The sequence below is a fragment of the Patagioenas fasciata genome, chromosome 4 (assembly GCF_037038585.1).
Source record: "Patagioenas fasciata isolate bPatFas1 chromosome 4, bPatFas1.hap1, whole genome shotgun sequence".
Lineage (NCBI taxonomy): Eukaryota > Metazoa > Chordata > Aves > Columbiformes > Columbidae > Patagioenas > Patagioenas fasciata.
This window is the reverse complement of record NC_092523.1, coordinates 72,486,670-72,506,072: the sequence shown is the minus strand read 5'-3', so window position 1 is coordinate 72,506,072 and position 19,403 is coordinate 72,486,670. Positions and strand designations below refer to the sequence as shown.

Below are 19,403 nucleotides of genomic sequence, written 5' to 3'. Positions count from 1 at the left end.
AGAATTTTTTTTTTTTTAATTTTGTTATACTCTGCTGAAAATATGACACATTCTTATTGCAGCTTGTGCATGTTAAATGATACAAGAGACTGTATTTCATAGGAGCCATGATACAAACATTTATCCTAATTTATCTTTGTGCTATAACTGATTTTTGGATTTAATTTCTGGTAATCTTTGCTTTCCCAGATGAACACAAATATCTGAACTCCTTTACCGCAAAATAAAAAAATAATAACAAATACCCAAAAAAAAAAAATTCAAGGCATAAGAGAGGAATGCTCCCAGCTAGAAAGTGTCCATGGTGTCTGGTTACTATAGCAATCACCATGGAGCATGTGACCAGCATGATAACTGCAAGGTACTTAAGAGCCTTTTCTCTTGCGTAAGTTTGATGTCTTCCAAACAGAGGTGTTATGTGAGGTCAGATACACTCAATTGTAACCACCAGATGGATGGATAATGCAAACGATCAATTTGCAACTCCCACTGGGCAGAAAATGGTGCATTCAGTTCATAGATTTTAATTTGTTTGATCTACAGCACGCTACAAGTACAGAGAGGATTTTCTTCTCCCCAGTCTAACTTTTTTTTTTTAAATCTGTGTTTTGACTATCAGTTTGTATGTGAATCTTTGCTGTGTACGTGTTTTGTGGAACATTTCAAATTATGCACACTCATACCAGTCAAACTTGGCTGACCATTATTATGTCAATAATGCTAGAGATATTGTTTAATCCCATCAAACAGGAGTTGTTAATACTGAAGGACAAAGTGACTTAGTGTTTCATTAAAATAACCCATTGTTTTAATTCTCTCTTTAGACAATTACTTTGTCTAGTGACTTCGGTGGCTTGGCATCGATAATGCACAGTTTCTACCAAAAAAATTTGTCAAATCTGTATGCTGCATTACTTACTTTTTAATGTGTATTTGAATAGATAATCTCATATTTATTCCAGCATATAGCATTGCTGATTTAATTTTCATCAGTGTTTAAAAGCTGTTAAGAATTCAGTTTAAAAATCTTAAATATTGATAGTCCCTTGCCACTTCCATAGAATGACATTTTTCTAGAGGATAGAAGTAACAAGACATAGAGTCAAGTGATTAAATATATCTGCATTTTTTTAAACACCTGTGCAAGTTGTTGACAGTATTAAGCTTGGATGTGAAATTTTCAGAGTTTGGAAATATTTACCTTTGAGAGAACCTTTTCTGTAATGCACATTTGCAGCATTATTGTGCGTCATCAATGATGGAGTATCTGACTGATAATAAGAGAGCACTTTGTATGGTTGGACACACAAAGAGGTACAGTCTTTGTTTTGAGATTGCTACTAACAACAGATACTCATCAACAGATACAACAGATAGTCATCTGGGGAAATGAGCTACCCAAGTGTATTTGCCACAGAGATATTTGCTGTCTTTCTGCTGTGTGGAAACCAGCCCTGACAGGTGTTTGGTGCTGTGCCTGTGTCGGAGGCTCATAAAAAGTGTCAGGAAAGGACCTTGGGTCACGCTGCTGTCCACAGCGCGGGTGCTGAACTCTGAAACAACCGGTGAAGTGTAAATGGGATATTTTTTTAAGTTTTCTTTTCATTGGCTTTCCTTTTGAAACAAGATTTATTAGAAGAATGGAAGTACACATCAGGTTTACTTCTTGGAAGGTGGCTTTGTATTTCTTGGCTATCTTACTATCCTGAGAAGGGTCATTGCCAGGTCAATCACAGCTATGTAACATAAATCCAAATTAAAGAAAGATCACTTGTCACATGTTTTAGATGCAAACTGTGTAACGTTCTCGTACTACTTAAACACAACATAATAGGCCATTTTTAAAGGAAAAGTATGACACATGGTTGGAATAATGGATGGAGGAATATGCTTATTGGGAGATACAATCAGAATTAGTAGGAACAAACACTGGCCTACCTCTTTGGTCACCATGTGTTTTCATTCTTTATTAGTGCTACTGTATACAAAAACACTTGGGGTATTTTTGTGAGATATAGTCTGGCCTAGAACCTCAACTTTTCTTGGTCTAAAGATTGTTCCACATTTACCTTGGTCCCATCTTCAACCTACATGTAAGAAAAAAGTAACACTGTAGCCAGCATTTCACTTGAAGTAGCAAATATCTGTAATGATGGACCCTGCACAGGTCCCTCAGTGGAACTGTGTGGGTTCTCAGAAGGTTGGACACTTGGCTGCAGCACACGTCAGGCCTCTGTTTCAAGTCCTGCTTGTACTGGCTATTGTTGTGTGTCCTCAGTCACAGGCAGCCATGGGTTTGTGTCCACATGGTTAATCTGCTCAGTAGCTGTGGTGATTGACAACTAAGTGGTTCAACCATTGGTCTTCCTTTATAGTTCTTTTTCCATGCTGACAATTGGAAGATACACTGGAGAAAACGAAATTAAATGGATATTAATTGATCAGTTAGATCTTTTCACAGTTTCACCCCTCTATCTGTTAAGAAATTAATCCATTCATACCAAGGAGCATGCAGAATTGAGTGAAGAAATTAGGTTGTATACACTCTGCATTAAAATAATAGACATTTTCTGTGGTCTCTGAGTCAAGTTTTATATATTAAAAGCCCTTCTTGTTCCTTGCATCAGGATGATAATTACATTAGTGGGACATATTTTTGTGTTTAAATGGTTGGCTAGTATAGAAGTCAATAATGAGACTCCCCTTGTCTTTATCAGAACCAGTATTTCATGCAGAATTTTTACACAGAGAAAACTATAGGGAAAAATATGTGCCTGCCAAGTTAAAAAGGAATAATTTGATCATTTGTTGAGCAGGGTAAAACTATTTCCTTGGTGGGTTTTTTCCTTTTTTTAAATTGCCTGCGCCTTTATTTGTCTGCTACTGGTTCTGTTTGTACTGTATTCATTGAGGAGGGAACAGTTATGTAAATAGTGTGTAAAAATGCTCATTTCTATGATATGATATTGAACTTCATTTCATCATCATAAAAATAACTTTTTAGACTTTTTTGTGTAATTAAATAAATGCATACTTTAACTCTTTCCTGTTACAGTTTGGTTTAATTATTTCAGTGGTAAAGCACAGAGATGGCTTTTTCATCCACCTCTGATTCACTCTATTGTTCTTCTCTTATCAGGGTGTGACAGATGGAAGCTGAGGGTTCAGCTCAAGTTAACCAGCAGAAACTCCTGTAGTGGCATGTCAATAAAATCCCAGATGATCATCTGTGGTGTACTGCTCAAGAGATACAGAGCACTTACCATGCACGATATTTAGAGTGATTTTTGGTCTGCTAAACACAGAAGCAACTGACAAAATAGAAATATGTCACTGTTTTAACAATTACAATATTTGCAATTACTCATGTGGAACGCCTGAGTATTTTAGTGCCTGTAACAACTACTAAAATCAATGCACTCTTCAAACAGCTGCAGAATCAAGGGTCTGTATTTGTAGAATCACAGAACAGTTGAGGTGGGAAGGGGCCTCTGGAGATTGTCTAGTCCAGCTCCCATATCGAACCAGGGTCAACTAGGGCGGATTGCTCAGGGCCACGTCCAGTTGAGTGTTGAGTATTTCTAAGGGTGGAAAATTCATAGTCTGAGTAATCTCTTCCTTTACATATAATAGATTTTTTTTTCTTATATTTAAATGGAATTTCTTGTATTTCAGCTTGTGCCCATTGCCTCTTGTCTTGTCACTGGTTACCACTGGAGTCTGGCTTTGTCTTCTTTACTCCCTACCATTAGGTATTTGTACACATTGATAAAATTCCCCTGAGCCTTCCTTTTCTGAAGTGTGAAATGTGAGACACGGAAGTGTTCTGACTATGATTTTTTTTTTTTTTTTTTTAAGTATAGGTAGCACAGTTGCAGAATATAAAGGTCAAGGTGTAGAAAGAAGTCCTAATTTAACTATAAGTTTCTAATTTTCATTGCTCTTTGGAATGGTGGGATTTTAGACATGTTACATTTAATGGACCTGCTGCTGTTCAGTTCAGTTGGAATAGAGTTGAGTTTTTGGATTAATCTTTTTAATTGTAGAAGTAACAAGGAAATGTAGGATACTTTCTACTAGCAAAGCATGACATCTGTGACACAAAAGGGGAAGCCAGTGACCACATGACAGTGTAGACATGCATGAGCTATAATAGTTATAAGCCTGATAGTGCACGCAGCAGCCGTGATCCAGCTGCAGCATCACTGAGCTGGTGCACACTGGCATCATCTGCCAGCAGTTGTAAAGAGGACGTTCTTCTTTAACTTTGGTTCGCACACCAAAGTGAATGCATTGGGAGTGAGGGTCCTAGGTTTGGAAAACAGCCAAACAATACTCAGTAAGGAAATCTTTCCAACTGACCGCACTTATCAAATCAAAGGGATTCCTTTAATACTGCTACCATTACTGCTTATGTACTACAAGAAGCTGCTGACAGTGCTTGCAGAAAGGCTTTCAGGGAGTTGTTTCACACTTATGGTGTATAATTTCTTTTCAGCTCCATAAAATAAATTTAAGCTGGAATGGCCTCCCCTTCATCAAAGCTGTATGAAGGGAAGTACTTGTATGTTGTTAATCTGAATGGTTGCTCACTGGAATGATTCAGATGTTGGCTGGATTAAGGCACTTCAGCTAAGCACCTGGACTTGGGTGTCATGAATATGGGCCTTGAAACAACATAATGGACAGGATATACCTGTGGGAAGTTTCCACATGCTGATCTGTCTGATCATCTACACCCTCATGCATGGGAACTTACTGATCATAAATTACAAGCCATTGATCCTGCACTGGTCCTGTGAGGTGATAGATATGGGTTGGAGATATGATATCCACTTTATAAACTGCTAAAGAGTGATCATGTATGTGACAGCAGTCCTTTGTTTCAAGTGAGTTAAAAATTACTTCCTGTGCAATTCACCATATTAGAAGTTTGATTATGTGTAGTATTTTTTCAGCTAATAAATTCTGCTTTGTGAAGGAAATGCAATCCATACGCTATAAGATTTTTTCTAACTGCCTTAAATTTGGAAGAATGCTTTCAGCAGTAATGATTATTTAGGGTTTGCAGGGGTGTTTGAGCACTTCTTTGAGACAGCTTGTTTGATTATTAGACCTGAGCTTGTGTGGTTGAGTTATTGTCATTTCACACCTGCTGTGATTCCCTGGTTGTTTAGGTTTCATACTGGATTTCTGGGATTGTGGGAAGTAAAGAGGACTGATGTATTGTTACTGAGCAAAAGCATTTGTTTTCTTTGACTGCATCTAAAACTTTATTGGCAGAGGTGAATGCCCAGGATTTGGGGACGTGACCTAAGAACAATAAATGTTGTCCTTCAGTAAATTTGTACATGTGAGTTTGTGATGGTTTAGTAACTCTCATCAATATGGATCTGATGTACCTGTCACAATAGGCTTTTCCAGTATTTTGTTTGTGGGTGCTGTCACACTGTACACTGGATTTTACGTGGAGTAGTGTGGTGGGGCAATTCTGGTGTACTGATAGAATAAAATACCTATATGGTGAGAAATGTGCAGCTTCACTATGGACAATTAAAGGCTGATTTCTTAATGTAAGTGATTCTACTCTGCGGTCTAGTTTTGTAGCTAACCGCTGCTTAATTCCCTCTCTATTTTTATCCTGACATGGACTTACGTGATGATGAAGTATGAAGAACTAGACAACTTATATAATGAAACTGAAAATCCTCAGGCTGTGCCTTTGTCTCTCACTTCTTCCTCGCACCTTACAGGCTGCACTTAGCACTGGCTGCCTCCCAGGGGTGCTGGCCTTTGCTCTCACTGTGACTCCCAGTGACTTCTTCCTTTAACAAGGCATCAAGCCTTCAATCATAAAAGCCTCTCAGGAAAATCTGCTCCTTTTCCTGGCTGCCATGGAATTCTTCTGCAATCCTGCTTCCTTATTATTTTCTGTCTTGAAGACCAAAATAAACATAGAAATAAGTGTAGTAGCAAGTCCCATTATTTCAGGACAGAAGGACAAGCAATGGATTTGGTTGAGAGAGACATTCTTTATCCCATTTACATCCCTGCACCATAACCTCAGAGCTTTCAGGACCATCACATGTGATTCAACCATTCTTTGTCTTTACATTCAGAAATACCAGTGACTTTTTTTTTTTTAATATTTATTTTGCAAGAAACATTATTGTAAGAAGGAGACGCACAATACATCATGGCTACTTCAGCAATCTGCCTTAACCCAAGGATGACTTCTTAGTGGAAATAAACAAATAACAAAGATTGTAAAAGGCTTAGCTTTGTATGAAAAAAAGGTTTGTGGAGAGGGGTTTGTGCAAAATTTGACTAAAATGCAAAAGAGGAGAGAACCTCCGTCTTTAAAGACAGCCTTTGCATGCAGAGTCAGCTAGTTTGTAAATTAAAAGAGTATTCACATCCTCACAGGTTTCACAAATGATTTCCACGAATGTCTGACACTGATAACAAACGACTGTTGTATGTCTTTCCCAAAATACTCGCTGCAACTGTGATTGCAGCTCTAATTATGGGATAACAGATGCAGTGTTCTATAGCAACCGCCTTCTTCAAGATTTGTAGCTCCCTTTACTTTTACATGTTATTTCTTCTTTTAGTGTAGAATTTACTACTGCTAGCAGTAACAAAGAAGTCGCTCTTCAAGTAAGAAAAAAAAAAAGTATTTTCAGATTGTTACACTGCTCACATTGTTTTTGTGCTGCAGATGTTCATTGTGTTAGCAGCCAGCGCAGTTGTGGGTTAGCGTATTCATGCCTCATTGGGTCCTTTCCATGTTCTCAAACCTCTCCTCTGCTGAGTAAGCAGATAAAGTGACTTTTTTTCTTTTGTTCCCCAGCCTTTGCCACTGTTTGAGAAGGGGAGTGAATTACTTGGCTGTTTTGTTCACTTCTAAGTGGAACAGTAGTTTTTCTTCCCCCCTCCTTTTTAACGTTTTCACCAGAAGAGCTAGAATAATGCATCTTCAATTCTCACATACATTTACATGTGAATGTTGCTGTGTTGTTCTTTCAAAATAAGGAGGAGGTGATTTATTTCAGTAGTACAAACTATTGCCTTATGCCGTGCCAATCATGCTACCATTGTCTGCTTTAATACTGACAGTGAATCATCTCTTAGCTGTTGCAGTCGTAGCCAAATAACCGCCTACCTCCCGTGTGTGTGTTTGGGATGCAGAAGGGGTGTGTGCGAGCGGCACCTTGGACCGTGGGATGCCCGGGAACCACCGCCTCTTTCTTCCGTGACCACAGCCGAATGGGGAGCAGCACTGGTGCCTTCTGAGGGGCTATTCTGTCATTTCTGAGGAAGGAGGACACAACCCTTTGTTTACGGAAATACCGCTTCTGAGCCACTTTCCTCCACAAGTCATTTCTTGGCTCCCCTGTTAAAGCAAAGAACAAACCTCTGCTCAACAAGTGCATCGGGCCGGGAAAAGTCTTAACGCGCTATTCATTCTTCTTGGCAGATGGAATGAAAAATGCATAGCGTGCGGTTTTTTTAACCAGCCTTTCACCTTCCAGAGCTCATGTTAATGTGGGGGGTAGCAGCACCCCCGTCCACGGCAGCACAGGGTGTGGCCGGGGGGCCGGTGTGCCCAGGGAGAGGCCGTGCTACCCCCGCCGTTCTGCGAGCGGGGCCCCGCCGAGCGTCCCCGGCGTTCTGTGCCCGGCCCCGGTGGGGGTTCGGGGCGCTGCCGGCCCCCGCCCCGCTGCCACGGCAACGCCGCTGCGCCCGCCCCCGGCCCGGCCCCCGGCGGGTGCCACCCTCGGCAGAGGCTGAGCGGCTGGAGGCTTTCATGGCTCGGCTGGGCGCCGGCAAACCTGCTCGCTAGGATGAACGAGGAGGCAGCCCAGAAGAGCGACGGCGGGGAGAAGTGCAACGGCAGTAACCAGAGGAGGAAGAGACCCAAGAAGGTGGGGACGGCAGGCAGCGATGCGGGGTTGGGACGTGGCTCTAGCCTCCCGCGGTCTCCGCTCTGAGCAGTAAAGCGAGGGCAGGTAGAGCAGGCTGGGTAGGAGCGGTGGTTTGTGTCGGGAAGAGTGCGAGGTGGCGATGGGCGCGATGCAGGAGGTTGTAGGGGAGCCGAGGGCTTGGCTGCGGGTGGCAGCGGTGGCTCAGTAGTCAGCCTGCTGTTACGCCACAATCCAGGGGCTTCTCGTCTCGACAGGTGAATCGATAACATCGTGATAACTGAACCGGATGGTTAAGCAGAGGGTGTTGTTTTTTTCATTACCCTCCCCACACACTTCTTTCTTTCTTAACAGCTGTCTGTTTTGTTCAATTGGAGTTGGCTTTATTAGCTATCATTAGTGGATGCCTCTCGGTGCAGGTGTCTCTGTATTCTCCTTAAGAAAGATAGCTATTTGTTTTGATAGAGAAAACATAAAACCTGCACGTGATGATATTGACTTAACTTGTGTCCTTCTGTTCCCCCTTCTTCAAAAGATACAGATGCAGGTTTATAAACCTTCAATTTAGATTTCAAGAGATATTTCTTAGCTTGGTTTATGGACAATCATGGGGAGATACATTGCAGGCTTTGAATGGTCTGTAGTAATTCAGTGATGCTAATGAAAAATAATTGAGCAAAAATGTGAATTATCCAGCCACACCCAGTTTCCGTGGCACTTTTTATGTGTGTCCAGTCTCTCTTTCATAAATGGTTAATTTGCAAGGTGTAATGTGTCCACTGCTTCAACCCTCTGCTTGAGACAATTTCTTTTTAATGGTTTTAATTGTAGGCAAATAATTACTTCTGTTTGGTTTTTCTCCTTTAAGAGGAAAGACATCTGTGGTTCTGCATATTTATGACATAAACTCATTTATGGTTTTTCCGCACCCAGTTCTTTAATCTTAATTGGTATAACATGAGTTACCCCACTGAAATGAATAGGGCTGCTTGTGGGGTGAAGAATTACTCCAATATGAGGAAGAATTTAATCCATACAAAGTATATTCACTGATGAATTCTTGAGTCCCTTGATTTGCATAGAATTTGCATTTTGACCAATCTTGTATGTGAGCGAGGCAAATTGCTACAAATAGAAATTATACCTAGAGCTGCAAACAGACACTTTTTCAGGGACTTTTGCATGGTTTTTGCACTGGTGAAGAAAAGCTGTTTTGCAGTACGTGATGCTGCTAGGCCCCATTTTATCACAGAAGGAAGATTCTGTATGTATAACCATAAGGACATGAGATAATCTAATCTAAGCAAGAAATTGAACAAAAACATCCTCACCCCACCCCATTGTGCTTGGAATATTGCCTGGATCTCCACACAGTGGGGGATTTTATATAGCATGTTGGCTTTATATTAAGCACAACTGAGCAGCAGAGGGAATATCTGCTTCATCTTACCTCTGAATTTGAAAGGTTTATTTGTGCAGGTGTGTAAATTCATATGAGGAAGCAAAAATCAAATGATCAAGTATGTACCCAGTGTTTTCATTTGACTGTTAGATAACCTGGGAACAATGTCATGCTAGGGGAGAGGTTTTGAAGATCTAAGGAGTCAATGTGGGTATTTCCATCTCTTCTTTTTTGTCCACGCATATGTGGTTTCTCCTTTTGCCATTTTCTTTTAAGTAAAGTGACCCAGAGCCTTTTAAGGTTGAGACATAGGTATATGTCACACTGCTGCCAAATGAATGCCTAGAAAGCATCTCTTATATGGAATCTCCATATCCAGAGTCTTCCAACACTTGATGCATCTTCATTTATGAAAAATGTAATAAATGTTTAAGTATCTTTTTGAAGTTATCATTTACAATTATAAAGTATTAATTGGGCAGTTATAACTGACAAATTTTAAACATAAATTCTTTGTCACTCAGTTGACATGCAATAGATGTTGGTGCCTCAGGTCTGGTATTAGATTAGCTCTTCTAAAGCTTTACCCTTAGTGACTTCGTGAAGACATACAGCCACAGGCTTTAATATTCCTTTTTCAATTATAGGAATAATTGTTATAAAAGCTAAAAACAGATAATTTTTTTGATGAGCAAGAGACACCCTGGAATAACCAGACAAGAATTCCAGACTGACGTCAAGTGAAAAGTCCAGCACTTGATCTCAGCTTCTTTGCATTTTGACTTGGTAGGCACAAATTCTTTCAGGAACAAAGATGATAGTGCCATGTGCAAGAGCTCCAAAATCAAATGTGATGTAGCCTGTTTTCAGGCCTTGAACTACTTTTGCTGAACAAAGCTGCATTGCACCATCCAACATGCCCTCTATCTGTTCTGTGGAAGTTGATCCCCTTTGTGTGGATAATTAAATATTAATTGAGCCAGATGAGTTTGATCTATGTATTGGGAGAGACAGAAATGCTTCTCAGATACAACATTCAGCTGGTTCTTCTATATTCCAGGAGGGTGTCCCAGCTATGAAATTATGTAGGATTGTCTCTATTTTTTATCAGTACCACAGGTTGGTGTTTTTTTTGTTTGTTTTGTTTGTTTTTTGTTTGTTTGTTTGTTTGTTAATACACGTACACTTTAAAGTGAAAAGGCATTGGTTTCATCTTAATACAGAACAGGAAAAACTGATATTTTTGTAAAATGGAGAAAATTACTTCCTACCCCCAAAATAAATGTAATCCTTTTGGTGAAGTTTGTGGCTTAGTGTGTTCCAGTGAGTCAGTAGGCTGCCTTAATAGGTTTGTGAATTCAGCTGTAGGGTTGTGTCCAGTTTTCCTGTGGTACTTCACCTCCACAATATAAATGGGATATGGCAGCATTTGTGTTCCTGGGAAAAAATCATGCTAAATTTCTGTGTTCATCTAGTCTCAGTGTCAAAGGGCATTGGGTGTTTTCTGCTGGAGGCAAAAGTGAACAGAACGGCTTTTTTTCTGTTGCTGGTGTAACTACATGGAAACCCAGCGAGAGCAGCACTTGGTGCACATTGGTCCTGTCGTCTTGGTAGTTGATGTACCGTTTGTGTTAAAGGATTAGTATAACAAATAGATTTATAATACATTTAGTTTTTGAGGCCTCCTTCTGTATTTTGCCAAGTGCCTTGCAAAGTGTCCAAGTACCAAATTCCTAAAATTCTTCTCAAGCATGTTTTTGTCATTATAGGGTGTCTCAGAGGAAAACCAACCGTTCTTGGTCATCATGTAGAAAATGAAGCATATTGATACATCTAGTACTAAAAGCACTGATGGCAAAGGGGTTTCCAGAAACCACAGGTTCCTACTCCACTGATCATAAGGCACCCACCATTGATTGATCAATGTAAAGATAACCCATCTGAGTTTATGAAAGAATTCTAGTCTTGTCATTTGTGTTGCTCATTCCTTAAGAGAAATTAAAAACTTGGAGTTAGGCTTGTACTATAAAGAATATGGAGGAAGTTGTAATGCTGATTTTAAGGAAGATACCTGAGACTTCCTAACCTAGGTATAATCTCTTATTAAATTGGAGGTATTAGGTGAAGTAGAAGTTATATACTTGCTGATGGAATGTTACAGTGTACAAGCTAATGCTTTTAATTAATCTTAATTAATTAAGACTATTCATTCTATCCATAAGGTAATTGAGACCTATTTTGGAATATAAGCACGATTTTGGCCTCTTATGTTCAAGAATAAGAATGCAAATGTAGACAAAACATGCAGAGAGGGATTGCTAGGAAGAGAGAGCTTGTCTTACACAAAAACTGGAAGAGCTTGGCTTTAGTGTGCTAAAGCAAAAAGGCTATCAGAGTGGAAAAGGAAATGAGGCTCTTCAGTACCCTTCTAATAGGTTTAATCAGGTAAAGAATCAAGATAAACTTGATTAATTATGAATGAGATGTGATTTCTCTAATGTTTCGCCGGACTACATTCAGGTGAAGGAGGTCCCTTTCATTCCTGTGCTCTTGTGTTTTCACCTCTGTCATTTTCAGTGCCATAATAATATTCCACAACAATTTAATTGATGGTAAATGTGGCTATATAAACCTTTAAAAATGTTTACCTGGTTGTTTCACTCTTCCAGCTACCAAATTTAGTGGAAAATTGAATGGCACCAGAAGAAAAATTTCAACCAGTGTCCGTCAATCCCTAAAATCAGTATGGGGACTTGTATAACAGTAGTTCCAATCTGCTGGGTGGTGTTTCCTCTAAATTGTTCTTCATTTCACATTTGCAAAGTCCCACTTTGCCTTCTCTAGTTGCTGCTATTTCCTTTGCTATTCTGTTGTTCCTGGTGACAGACAAAATAGCTGTGGCAACACTGCTTTTTGCTGTACTATTTGATGATCCAACTGAGACGAAACCAGATCGTGCCTAAAGTTTTAAAAGAAATAAGGTTTTCCCTCAGGTGATACACAATGAACTGAACACGCAGAAAGAGCTAATGAGGAAATCTACAGTCTTTTCTTTCATTCAGGACTAAGATTTCTAAAATGCTTTATTGTAAAGCAAAAGTGGTAGTTGTAAGTTAACCCAACTCACTGGCATTCAGTGTAGTTAATTGTACTCATAATGTAGCTTCTAAGTCTGGAGGGTTTTATTCTCTTTTCAGCTGAACCAGTTTTAGAGAACTGGAACCACCTTTCTTTCAGTTGAGTTAATCTATTTTACATGAAAGTGAACAATCAGAGAAATGGTGCTAGAATTTGGTCTTGAAAGAAGAAAATAGGAGAAAAACCAAACTTTTTGTTAGGTTATGGAATTAAGAGGTTTGTACAGAGACTGTTAAGGATCAACCAGCTGAATTCCTAAATGTCTGCACTATGTTTCAATATGATTTGCACTATCATAAATCTGATGCAACTCCACTGATATTCTTGCATTATTGAGATCAGACTTTTCTTGTTCCTGTTGCCTTTTCTTCCCATCAAAAGGCTTCCAGCACATTTTGTGCCAGGTATAAAACTACCATAATAGCTTACAAATGCTTTGATGTATTTTTTCTCCCTTCCTTGTCCCCTCTAGCTTCAGTTGCTGTGTAATGGTAACAAAACAAAAATGGTGTGTATTAACCCCACTGTGAGATAAAGCGCATCACCTCTATGTCACTAGTTGCCACAGAGCAGCCATCACTTTTGGTGATTGCATCAGCACAATGCCCTGTGCTTCTCTCCTGGCAGCCCCGTGGTGGTGGACACTCCGGAGATATAATTATTATTTACATATGTCAATGAGACAGGGAAAGTAGCAATGGGCAACACAGCTGGACATCTGGACTACAGCATTTTATCTCATCGTTGTGGTTGTTTTCCTGTTATTGTAAAGTGTGTGAGATGGAGAGAGTATGTGATAACGACCACATATCTGAGCCTGGCTACTGTAGGTCTTTATGTTCTAGTGTGGTAGGATCAGTTCAAGCATATTATACTCTGTTGTACTGATGGAATAAGCAATGAATGAGTCCTTGAATTGACACTCCTACTTATAAGGTTATGTTTATTCATTGGGGGCTTTAATGTTAGTATATATATATTGCTTTGAAAAATGTTTCATTTTGGTGTTTTGTTTTGTTTTTTTTTTAATAGAGTAATCAGGAATGAAGTTATTCTAGCGTATTAGCAGATTTGTGCAAGTGCTACATTTCATAGATTAAGTACTGTGAAGATAAAAAGGAGGAAATCATCTGGATAAGAGTGGTGAATTTTATACAGAACCACAGGATGTGTTGAGCCTGCACCCGCCTGCCATGCGTTCTGGGCTCCTGATTTATCATTCACAGTTCTTGCTCATTTTCACAAATGTTTGGCAAACATCAATTGAGTCAGAGAAGCAAGTCCCTTGTTCCCCAGCCAGCTTGCCTTTCTCCCTGCAGGATGCCTGGGGCTGTCAAACATCGCACATATTGTATTGTATTCACACATCTCGCAGCCATGTCACACATTCCTGCAGGCCAGCAGTGACATAGGCTGAGCTGGGCTTTCAGACGGGAGCCTAAAGCTGCCTGTCCTGGCTCTCTGGGGACATTGGGGTCCATGCTGGGGGCAGCTTCGTGCTCTCTCTGCCTCCCCTCCTGCTGGTTATATTGCAGTGTGTGTATGATGGAAGAGCATCTGGGAGAAGCAACGAGATAAGTTAGTGAGAAGGCCTAATACTTATAAATATGTCTGTAGTGAGCATTCTGTTTGGTCTTCTGCAGGTTCGCTTTGCTTTGTTTTGCATTATGAAAATCTTACTGAGGCAAGACTGGGCTGTTTCTCTCTCTAGGCTGTCTCCGTTGGGCAAGGTGCATGCACAAGGTCTGGCTGCTCAGCTGGCTCAGGCAGCGGTCTGGGGAGGGATCAGCAGCCTCTCATGTTCTCTGCCTCTCTTACCTGCCTGTCCCTCTCAGATATGCCGTGTTTTGTGAGGCTCTGTGTCCCTGCCTCCACTGGACATGCTGTGATAATGCTTTAGATGGCATTTCTGGTCAGGAGAGTTTTTCTTCACTACAAATTGAGACTGACATATGCAGCATGTAGATATCTAGGCTAGGTACTGGGAGCCCTGGAGCTCTGAAATGCAAGGAACAGAGGGAGGCCAAGAAAATAATAAGATGGCTGGGGGCTCTTACATCCTAATTTATTTGCGGGAATTAATTATTTCAAAATCTTTCCTAGCTGATTAAGTGGGTTGCTTTTGTCTTGGTGACAGAAATTGCTGAGCTGGAAGTTTGAACTTACTGTTATTATTCCTACACTGTATAGGAATAATTCAGTATTTTGGTACTTCCTTTTCAGTAGAAATTTGCTGTACTATTATTCATTCAGTGTGATCCTAGTCCTAGACTGTTTGCATATTCTCACTTATTTCCATTTGATTTCATTTTGCTCTGGCACCAAATAGAGGGGGGCAAAAAAAAAAGTAGGGCCAGTGTTTAATGCTCCTTTAGAGCAGTCTCTAAAATTGCATGAAAGAGGCAGTGAACTGCTTTCAGGTCGCTTTTTTTTTATTAACAATCCATAGTTGAAAATACATGTAATTCATTTTCAAATTAATCTTTCTCTCTTGTAAATGTGATCTTAGAGGATAGAAATATACTGTTACATCTTTGTCTTTTAAAGAAAAAGGCAGTGTAACATTATCAGCATTCCAAGTCGACTATGCAGGCATTGACTAGTGTTTCCCAAATCTTCTTGGAATAAATATGCTCCTTGAGCACACAGTAGTTGAGGGAGTAAAGGTAGATGCCTACTCATATTATGTCACCTTTTTTGTTTCTGTTTCCAGCTAGCCTGCAGTTGGGTTACATGCAGGTAAACGTACTTATATTTTCTCTCAGTGTAGCTCACACACACACAAATTTCATCCATGAATCAAGTGTTCTCTGGAGAACAGGATCAGCTTCTAAGGAAATGGTAGAGTAAACATCAGTAATTGCAGTTTGAAATGATTTTCTAGGCTAAACAGCATAGAGGCTTCTGCCACAGGCCAAGTATTTCAGAAGTGATTGGTTGCTTTTATTTTTATTTCATCCAGTTTTGGATGGCATGCATTTATATTATGCTGTAATACTGGATCTGAGCAAACAGAGTGTATGGATTTAAAGTGGCACCTGGAATACACAGATTCCTGCAACAATGTAGCTTCATGATCAATTAAATCTGCTAATTGTTCCACTTCTAGGCCTTCTTTATAAGTAGTGTTTGAAGTATGTGTTGACATAGTTGAGGCAGTGAAGAACATCGGTGACAGTTTTGAAATACATAAATGAAAGTGTGAACTGGTGAAGTTTATAGATAATTTATACTGTTCTGTAGAATATATGATTCTGAACCTTGTTTGTCTCTTACTGTATTAAAAATTGTACAGCCTTTCTGTGCCCCAAATACTGTCTTTTTAATGTTTTAAATATCTAATATGTCTGGCAGCTTTCAATATCAGGGAGCAGATGTCAATGTGTAAATGTCAAGAAACAGTGTCAGTTATTCATCATGCGAACAGTTAGAAACCTAATCTGACTGTCCTGGCATGATCCAATCAAAAAATGAATGAGTAGGCATAAATATTGGGAGAAGCAGGGTATGGGCAGTATAAGTATGCATTTGTATATGTGGTGTTATGCTGTTTCTCAGCCTGTTTGTGTGTGTTTTTTTCCGGTGCGTGGCAACTGAACACAGTGGGCCATGGTCTCTTCTGGATGTCAGCGAAGGTTTGTCACAGCCAGCGGGGCCCCTGCCAGCTTTCATCAGCTGGGGATCTGTTCTCTTGTTGCTCTGTACCTATGCAACAGAGCAGAGTGTGGTGAATATCAGAAAACAGAAGCACTGGAATGGGCACAGATTTTCCAATTAATCTATGATTCATGCTCATTAGCTTTGAAATGCTGAAGAAAGGCGCTTTATGAGCTGGCATTTCCATTTGCACTGTGACTGCTTTACTCACACTGAACACAAGAGTCATGACTGCAGCATTCGTGAAAACAAGTGGAAGAGAAAGATGGGAAATGTGTTCTGTGCCTTGTCTAAAGGTCACTGCCCTACTAAAGGCTCGCTGCTCTGGTTAGAGATCATGGCCTTCCATTCAGCCATTTGCACTACTGATGCTGCGTTATTTTGTATGAAATGCAAGTCAAACGGATCAAGTGAACTCTAGGTGAACCCGCTTTAGCAGGTGGGTTGGACTAGATGATCTCCAGAGGTCCCTTCCAACCCCAACCATTCTGTGATTCTGTGAAGAGTAGAGATACATGTTTCCTTTGGTGCACTTCAGAGGCGAGGAGGAAAGGTGTAACTGCCCTCCCCCTGTACCGTGTGCTCCCCACCTGAAGAACAAGCACAGCTTTTGGTGTTACATTTATTTTTTAACTGTTTCTAATGGTGAAGGTGTTTTCCACGCAAGCCCTGGTAATTGCAGTGCTTGCTCTGGCTGTGTTTGGAGGCATAAGTGTGTAGGGGCTTATGGCTAATGATATTTGATGCTGTGTATTTATACACACCTCTCTCCCCACCCAGGTAGTCAGCATAACCGTTTTTTTTCACAGCAACATCGCCAACAGAACCAGCGGGTATTGGCTTTCAGTTGTAAAACAGCTGTCATGAACTCATTATGCACTAATATGTACTTTAAAATGCAAGATTGTTCCTTTGCAGTGCACAAGCTGAGGAGTATGGCCCATTTGAAATACATTCGACAGCAGTTAGGGTGGTGATGTACAACATGCCTTTCCTAGAAGTCGTTGTTATGAAACAGTTGCTTCCTCTGAACAGAAATAATACAGTCTGGCTCATATTTATACAGCAGTTACATGAATGGCATCCCATTTTTTTTTAGTGAATGAACAAAAAAGTCCTGCTGGAAATCTCTTCTGCACGATTTAGCTTCATCCAAATGGAAACCAGTTACATTTAATTAAAAAAAAAGTCACTAAATGAAAGTGATAAATACATTCATGAAAGTCACCTTTTCAATTGCTGTAATTGAAGTGATGGTTACAAACCAGTCAAGTATGAGTTAGGAGTCAGTGAAGCTTTATGTGTTGGGTGTTGATGCTGGAGACCAGAGATAAAGGATCATTCGCATGGGTAAGTGATGTTTGGACTGGAATCTTTTTTTGTGTTCTCCCATCCATCTTCTTGGGAGGATTAATGTGATAATGAGTTGTTATATTTTTCTTTCTGAAAGAGGGAACAAATGGTTAACCTTTTGCCAAAACTTTCTGAGAAAATGGATTTAGTTGATCTCCTAGAAAGAGAAGCCCTAGTTAATACACAGGGAAACCAAGCGCTTTAAACTGGGATAGTTTTGAGTCTCCAAGGTCTGTAACACCGATGTGGCATTTGTAATATTGTTTAGCATTAAGTTTTGAAACCAGGGGGATTATGGGTTTGTGTTTCTTTGTTCCAAGGCTGAGGCCACAGTTCGACAAGTAGTGTAAGACGCTACTGTCACCAGTTGAATTTGGCACGGCTTGTCCTTCCTGGGAACCAGAGTAGGAAACTGATCTGGGTTTGAGCTCCCTTCTTCTTTTCTGCAGGGGAGACAGGGTGGGAAGAGGATGGAAATGAACAACTGGGAGGGGTGAGAAGGTGCAGCTGTTTCAGTGTTTGACTAGAGCATCAGAGAGAAAATTCTGGATCTTTTTCACTATTTTATGTACTTACATAAACCTTTATTGAAACAGTGTGAAAAGCGTATGATCATTTGGTGTCTTCTTCTGTCTAAGATGTGATTTGTAGGAATACAAATGAAATGAGAGTGTGATTTATGTTACTGTAATGCACGGTTCAACCAACTAAGATTGGGCTGCCGTTCTCATAATGGTGATATTAATATACAGTCATTTTCTCAAATAGCGTTTTTCATCGTGGCAGCTAATATGCTTTATAGAATAAAACTGGTATTACTGCCTTGTGCTGCAGTCAGTTACTTTGCTGTGGTTTGCCCAGGGCAACCCCAGCTTCAAGTGCCAGAGCAAGGCTGAGAACCCAGTGATCCTCAGCACACAGATTGCTAAATAATCTCAGTACCGTGGAAATGTTTTCTTTTTCTTCTTTCTTTCTTTTTTTTTTTTTTTTTAAATAAGAAAGCAAAACAAAAACCACCCCCTCCAAGTCTAAATGTGTGAAGATTAAGTATGTTAGATTTTTATTTGCTGCAGCACATAATTCAACATACTTTCTCTTTTGTGTGTAAATGCATCACGAGTTTTCGTTCCTCTTAATCAGTTACTTGGGCCATATGGGATCTTGCAAGGGTGTTCACGGAGTGAGAGCTTCCTGCTTTCTCATACTGTTCATGCATTGAAGCAGAAGAGGAGGGTGCAGCCCTGAACTTTGATACAGCCCTCTGCATCACCAGTTTCTGTGGAGCTGCTGGTGTGTGTATGTGTGACTGGTTTTCAAAGCAGATACAGGAACTTTGCATGCAGTTTGTTTCATGCTGGGATAAGAATTGTTGACATAGATCCGTGGCAGTATATTTTATTTTCTTTCATATTTTTTACAAGGTAAGGCGGCATCCTGCTTATTTGGAATGGCAATGTCTGGAGTTGCACAAATGAACGTACACCCCTCAAGCCTTTGGGATTAGTGGAAACTGGCTCTTAAAATGCTCCCTGAGCTTCAGCCTGGCAGTTACATCTCCACCAGTCAAACTGGTTCTCCTGTTTTTCATCCATTGCTATGGACCAGCTTCAAGGGCCTTAATTCCTCACCCTCTCCCCCTTTTTAAAACCTCATCTCTTCTCTTTGCTCTCCATGCCCTGTACTTTTCACCTGAAGACCTTCTGAGCCCAAAGTCTTTTCTCAGAGGATAGACAAAGTATTCAAAGACTCACGTTGATTTTGACATTAGTATCTTGAGATGTGCCCTGGAAAGCAGACTTTATCTTATCTCCATTCAGACAAAATGCATAAATCATTTTTGAAGCCTAAGTCAGGGCTTGCTGAAGTTAATGGAAGGATTTCTATTGACTTCAGTAATTTTACTGCCTTCAGTAATTTTGACTGCCTTT

The 19,403-nt window shown here is 40.1% G+C and overlaps 1 protein-coding gene across 11 annotated transcripts in view; it reads left to right on the top strand.

Annotated features, from left to right (window-relative positions):
• Nucleotides 1–19,403, top strand: part of ANK2 (ankyrin 2) — a 366,844-nt gene that overhangs the window by 109,133 nt on the left and 238,308 nt on the right. For 5 of the 11 annotated variants that reach the window (XM_071808170.1, XM_071808169.1, XM_071808166.1 and 2 more), the window contains exon 1: nt 7,783–7,928. The exons of 3 other annotated variants lie outside the window; for them this stretch is intronic. In XM_071808170.1, coding sequence (XP_071664271.1) covers nt 7,848–7,928 — 81 coding nt within the window. In that variant the 5' untranslated portion in view covers nt 7,783–7,847. Of the gene's footprint in view, nt 1–7,586; nt 7,929–19,403 lie in introns of those variants that run through there. 3 more of the 11 variants (XM_071808147.1, XM_071808143.1, XM_065837965.2) reach the window with 2 other exon arrangements.